At 36.7% G+C, this 6963-nt stretch overlaps 1 protein-coding gene across 1 annotated transcript; it reads right to left on the bottom strand.

Annotated features, from left to right (window-relative positions):
- Positions 1–730: 730 nt before the first annotated feature.
- Positions 731–2063, bottom strand: LOC107057725 (tetratricopeptide repeat protein 5-like). Its single transcript, XM_015310074.1, has 5 exons — positions 1865–2063; positions 1672–1784; positions 1456–1588; positions 861–950; positions 731–747 (listed from the first exon to the last, which is right to left on the bottom strand). The coding sequence occupies exons 1-5, from the start codon at positions 2061–2063 to the stop codon at positions 731–733; spliced, it is 552 nt and encodes a 183-aa protein (XP_015165560.1).
- Positions 2064–6963: the final 4900 nt, after the last annotated feature.

Below are 6963 nucleotides of genomic sequence, written 5' to 3'. Positions count from 1 at the left end.
ACCATCATAAAAGTACGAGGTGATAATTAGCAACAATTGAGAACCTTGTGTTTTGAAAGATCCTATATATGATACAACAGTTCATAAGTGAAAATCAGTTGTTTTTTTTAACAACTTACCATGCTACAGTCGTATTCAAGATGTGGGTTTGCCTTCGCTGCAACAATTTTTTTCTGAAATAGGGTAGGAAATCAGAAGAAACTTCCAAGTATCTAAAATAACCTGGCTCGCAGGGAGTTAATACTGTACACATATATTTCATGTTAAAATAAGGGGAAATAAATATACAGAGATAAGATTGTAAGAACTACTTACGGCTTTTTCGTATGCCTCTAATGCCAGTTGAAGATTATTGTGATCCCGTCCTCCAGTCAGAAGAAAGGAAGTGAAATGTGCACATCCTAAGATATCTACCAACCAAATGAAGCTCAGTGAAGGAGTTGAAAATTGGATTTATCAAAATGTTTATTATATCTAAAACTGTGTGCAGATACTAGTTAAAGATCTAAGTATAACATACACTTTATAGTAAAGCAGGACACTTGGATGTTTTCATAAGTATAACATACACTTTATAAAATTCCACGTACTGCGCATATGGTACTTCATGGTTCCATGTACCAAAGTATATAATCTCTGCACCTTAATCTGTCTTAATTGTTATTTCTTAACTATAGCTAAACAATATGTGAAGGGTGAAGACAATCATTGACAAACACCAAGTAAACATTTAGCAAATTGGCAAAGCTGAGAGTGCCGAAGCACAGAATGTTTATGACACAATATCAGAGAATCTCAGAGGTAAGTGACTAAAATTTAAAGTAGTTCCTCTTTTAACTAGATTCTGTTTGCAGTCTTACATAAACAAATTCCATCCTTGTCATCCAAAACGAGCATCCTTTGGGCATATTTGATGCTTTGTTCAATGTGCTTGGCTGGATTTTCAGAAACTATGAAATAGATATACAATCAGATTAATAGATCAGCAGCAGCCACTAAGAAAAAAAGCAAATATAGATTTCTGAATTTTCTCCCTGAGTAACTATTATTAACTTAATAAGAGACTGGAGAAATGTATTATACATTTGCTTTGATTTGTTAAATGAAGATTCTAAACTGAAAATTGTAGAAATCATATTCAATTAAAAATCAGAATCCCAGACTAACAAAAATATGTAAAGTACCTAATTAGGGATAGAATTAGAACTTCAAAGACAGAGCTTCCAGTCCATAAAAACAGATGTAGAGCAAAATAATAATGGGAAAAATACACTGACCATGAGAACTGGATTGAAATAAACAAAAGAATTACATTCACCTCGTGCAAACTTCAGTTCAAGGTCTGCAAGTTTATGTAAAATTATGCTACTTTCTTCACCCTAAATCAAATAAAAGATGAAGAATCCGTTAAATGAAGTGAGCGTTTGAAGTTTAGAGAACGGAAAACTTACGTACTGAAGAAGCAGCGAAATATAACCATTTCAAGGACAGTCTGATAGCATCTTTTAGCTCTATGGATATGCCCTTTCTTGACAAAGCAACTGCCGAGGCAATGCCAAGCATCACGCAGACGCGGATTTAATCGAGTCTGGTAGATAAAATGAAGGCACAGTGAGAAGGAAACCAAACGCAAATTCAACACACTAAATATGCAATCCTTCTTTCACTTACAGCATTCACGAGATGACGCTCTGCTTCCTCCTTATAAACATCAGGAATTGCATTATAAAACCTTCCTTTTAGATACTCGAATATTGCACGTTCATGATTTAATTCCCTCTTCTCTGCACGAATTTGTACCACTTAAACTCACTTGATAAATTAAATTGAATGCATTTTTTTTCTTCTTCTGGATAATCCATACCTTGAGGAACTGATTCGAGAACTTCGATGCACAAACAAACTTGATGCTCGATGTCAGAGATTCTCTGTTGTTTACTTGACGGGAAATGCTGGTTGCCAAAACTGTAGACCCATTCCGTCAGTTTAGATAACTCTGAAATCCAATCCTCGTAGTTGAATTCTTTTAGATGAGCAGAAACTTCTTCAATTGGAGTTCTCATCTTCAATGGTGGATTTTGGAAGGCTGATGAAGCTCAACTGCAAACTGCAAATTCTGTAAGATATGGCGGTTATGGTTTACAGCTTTTGGGTGGGAAATTCTGTTTTTAAGTGTATTCTAATGGATCACACTTGCTTCATTTTACTATTTAAGGAAATTACCCTGACACCCCTAATAGTTTTTGTATTCTCTTTTTTCACCCGTAACGTTTTAAGCTTAAAATCTCATATTATTTACTTTTATATATATTCTACTACCAATCATTGTAATCTCCCATAGCAAGTCACGAATGTTATTGGTATCCATGTATATCCTTAGGTCAGACCACATACTAAGGTTATTTAAATTTGAAACAAAATCGACAATTTAAATTGAAGAAAATGTTATTGATTTATCTATTAGTTTAATGGTTCGATAACGATAAAAAAAATTCTTCGAATTATGACTTCTATAATGATAGGGTTTTTTATTAATGGGGTAATCGACAACCAATCATAGTTGAGGAAAAATCTTGTAGGTTCATTATATTTTACTATTGAGATTGTGATAATGCAAAATAAGTTGGTTCCTTTCGTAAGAAACAATCCCTAAGCCAATACGATAGAAAAAATAATTGGAGAATAACTAATAGCTTAGTTAGTTGGCTATCTAAATTTTTACCATGTTAGTATAGGACTCGACTTACCTTCAGTAACTCTTTCCTCTAGTTCCTCCGGTACCCCTCTTGATTGGTGACATGTGCCATCTAACAAAATATATGACTAAGATTCAATAAAGAAACCTAACCTAAACCACATGCATGAGCTAGTGTAGCTCTTCTATGTTAATACTCCCTCCGTTCAACAATAGTTGTCTACTATTGACTTGACTCATGACATCTTAGGAAACAATAATTAATAGGGGTAATATAGTAATATTACCCTTTGAATATATTAAATTTAATGCTTTGAAAATGTATTAAATATTGAACAGTATTTAATTAATAGCAAGGGTAAAACAAACACAAAAGGATAAATTATCTCTTGGTTTTCTAAACTGAATAAGTATTGTTGGACAACCATTTTTAGTATAGTGGACATGTAAAGATAGACGGAAAGAGTAATAACAAGTCATAATGACTACAGTCCCAAATGATGAAATATCCTTCTGACTAGCTAAGTTTGTTTTGGAGGTTGATTCACAGTTATTTTTAGGGCTATGACATCTATTGTAATTCCGACATATCTGTACGCAAGTTTCTATTGCTCATTTCTATTGGATGGTTGTCTCACAGGGTTGATGATGTAGTCATGGTCTCATGAACTTTTAACAGTCTATCCAAATTAGCCTCATACATAATATTGTAACTTGTAGCACTTATCCCTATTGATATTTTTTATGTTTAATAAAAGGCCACTAGACACTATCTAACGATAAATTTGCAGGAAAAAAAATGACTCAGTTTTTTTAATAATTAAATATATTATTATTGGTGAGATTTGAGAGTACATTATAAGAAAATTGAGTTTGCTTCTCTATGGAGATGTGTATAGAGTCGTCTACTACCTAATAATCATGAAGAAAATAAGAGATAGAGAACTAAATATCTTTTGATCACCACAGAGTTTGTAATACACTCCATGATGATATTGAGTCAATCAAGAAGAAAGTTGAGTTATCAGCCTCAAACTTTTTATTACAAACCCATGAATTAAAAAAGATTGATTGCCCATCAAAAGTAACTTGAAGTATTTTTCTCTTGTCTTCTTCTTCAAACCTATCCAACAACACTTGATAATTCATACTTTCTTTATGGATTTATTGGATCTTGTTGAACCTATTGATACTGTCAAATGGTCTTGCATTGCCTGTCACATCGGTAGTGTCACGCCCCGAGCCTACACCCTGGGCGGGACCGGCACCCGGAGACCATCTCTGGCCCAAGCGAACCCTTGGACTGGCTTTCTTAACTCAGCGGAAACCTAACTTAACAGAATAACTCAATGCCATGCAAAGACATAAAATAACTTAGTTGATAAGGATCTGGCCAAAAAGGCAACTCGAGTCCCAAAATAGAATATTTACATAAATACATAGATGAGAGACTCAATACTAACTGACTGACTGTCTGTCTATGAAGCCTCTAACATACTGAGATGGATGTTGGGACAGACCCAGCAACATCCTAATAACACAAAACTAACGACTGAATAACTGACTGGCATGTCTTGTCTATGAAGCCTCTACAATACTGAGATGGATGTTGGGACAGACCCCGCAACATCCTAACAAAACAAAACTAAGAACACAAAATAACAGAGTCCTCCGGAAACAAGGAGGCTCACCACTGACTCTGGAGTGCTCAACTGGATCAACGGCCTGCTGGATTCTGACCCTGGATACCTGTGTTTGCATCATCATAAGATGCAGGCCAACTGACATCAGTACATTGAATGTACGAGTATGCGAGCTGGAAAGCTAAGCAACATAGGCTAGAAGGAAATATGAAAGAAACTGAATAACTTACCTGGCTCAACTCAACTCCACCTGACTGACTCACCTCAATATAATGCAATTTAAAACAAGTGCAATATAAAGAAAGCTAGTTTAAAACCTGCTATAAACTCTGTGTGTATACAAAGATACAATAAGCCTGAGATGTATATAGAAATACAACTGAACTGATGTATATGAAAATACAATAATCTCTGTGTATGAAAATACAATAACTGATGTGGAGTTTCTCTAACCGACAACCATCACAAAAGAGCTATAGTGACGATACATCGATCGACCTCACGCTGCCAGAGCATCCTTTACTCGGCCAAAGGTATAAGACCTGAACTGCCTAATGGATCCACTAGTCTATATGGAAAAAGATTCATCTAAAAAGTATGATCCTTTTCTACCCATGGTGGCTAACATGGTTCTATGGGGACTGTGGGCTCCTTGAACGCTCCCCTAACTCGGTGCTCGATACTACTCCCAAAAGAATGTACTAGCTCTTATGTTTTTAAAACATATGTCTTCCTGCTGATTGAGATAATTACTCAAAAAAAACTAGCCTGAAGGCTCTTTGGAAATCTCAGTTTCCAACCTTGTTTAAATGTAAAAACATTTCTTTAAAACTTCTTTGGGAATACATAGTTCCCTAATAACTTTGAGAAATGAACTCAACTTGATGTTCTTGACTTAGCTTGAAACTCTATACTCTTTGCTTGACTTGCAACTTGAGCCTTAAAATGAAGTTAAAACATTCAATAAAGACTCTTGAACAACCTTGAAGACTTGCTTCTTAACTCTTGAACTCGACTCTTAACTTCACTTGACTTGGAAGCTAACTCTCCTTGAGTTGGATTATGAATTCAAGGTGTTTGATCACATGTTATGGATGAATTCTTAACATTTAGACGTACTTTGGAGTGTTGGAAACAACTAGGAAACATAGGAACAATACCTAGGAACATGCATAAGAAAGTGGGGAATAATGAATGGGAAAACCTGGCGCTCTGAGAGGCGCGGAGCGCCAGACTAGAAATTTCAGAGGGGGCCTGCTGGCGTACTGAGAGGCGCACCGCCCCAAGGGGGAAACTTCAGAACCCCTTTTGGGGCGCGCTGGCAGGTGCGACGCTCCAACCCCTTGCCTAGAAAACTCAACTTTTCTCCCTCTTTTCTCCAACTCTAAACCTTCTAAAACTTCAATGGTTTCAACCCCCAAGCACTAAAGATCATCAAATCCCTCAACATACAAGAGATTTAACTCAAAACCACAACCAAAAAACATGCCCAAAACAACAAGGGACTTCAACAACACCAACAACAACATCAACAACACAACCAACAACTTCAACAACACAACCAATCCTTCTTTTACAATAAAATGAATTTGGAGGGTGGGGGAAAGAACCAACCCAACCCTATAGACTCACATACCTATTAGGGATCACCCCCGACGATAACCACGACGGAACTTGCTTGATCTCCTTGCTCCTTCTTCTCTTTCTCCTCTTCTTCTCCTCTTCACTCTCAAGCCCTAGCTCTCACTCTTTTAAAATGGGATAAAAATGATCCAAAATAAGCCTAACACAACAATATAACCTCAAAAGAAATGGCTAGGGAAAAGACCAAAATGCCCTTAAAATATCCGGACGGATTCCCTGCCAACTGCCCAACTTTCAAAGGGCATTACTCACTCATACGAACTCGAAATCGAGAAAACTCGGTGGCGTTGGAAAGACCATTCCACGAGCTTTGCAACCATAACTGGAACTACACCTAAATCATCCTGATATAAAAGTTATGACTGCTCAAAGTTGGCCAAAAACTCACCTTTTTCCTTAGCCATATTTCCAAATTTTAAATCTTTCCAAAAATGACTATTTCCAATTCTAAGCCTCTTCATAATTATTTCAAATCGTCGGTTGTTACAATATCTCCCCCTTGGGAACACTCGTTCTCAAATGAGGTTACTCTTACAAGGCTAAGGGTGTAACATCAATTCAAACACCCAACAAGCAATCATGCAAACAACAACAACAACTACATGCTCACTATAATTCAAAGAGCACTAAGAAGGAATTTAATACCTTAATCTGCATTTCCTCCGGATTCAAAGAGATAGGGATATCTCTTCTTCATGTCCTCTTCGGCTTCCCAAGTAGCTTCCTCAACTAATTGGTTCCTCCAAAGGACCTTAACTGAGGCTACCTCTTTCGTTCTCAACTTACGAACTTGGCGGTATAAAATCTGAACAGGGATCTCCTCATAAGATAAGCTATCCTTGAGCCTCACACTTTCAGTCGGCAGGATCAATGAAGGATCGCCTATGCACTTCTTCAACATGGAGATGTGAAAAACTGGATGAACCGCTTCTAGTTCCTGTGGTAGCTCCAACTCATAAGCTACATTGCCAACCCTCTTGA

The sequence above is a fragment of the Solanum tuberosum genome, unplaced genomic scaffold, assembly GCF_000226075.1.
Source record: "Solanum tuberosum cultivar DM 1-3 516 R44 unplaced genomic scaffold, SolTub_3.0 scf00122, whole genome shotgun sequence".
NCBI classification, from domain to species: Eukaryota; Viridiplantae; Streptophyta; class Magnoliopsida; order Solanales; family Solanaceae; genus Solanum; species Solanum tuberosum.
The sequence above is the reverse complement of the archived record's forward strand: the minus strand, read 5'-3'. Positions and strand labels throughout refer to the sequence as shown.

Coding starts and splice junctions, on each gene's coding strand:
- LOC107057725 (XM_015310074.1), bottom strand. CDS start 2,063: ATGAGAACTCCAATTGAAGAAGTTTCTGCTCATCTAAAAGAATTCAAC. Junction 1,589..1,671: donor AGCGTCATCTCGTGAATGCT/GTAAGTGAAAGA, acceptor TTTATCTACCAG/ACTCGATTAAATCCGCGTCT. Junction 951..1,455: donor TATATTTCGCTGCTTCTTCA/GTACGTAAGTTT, acceptor TCTATTTCATAG/TTTCTGAAAATCCAGCCAAG.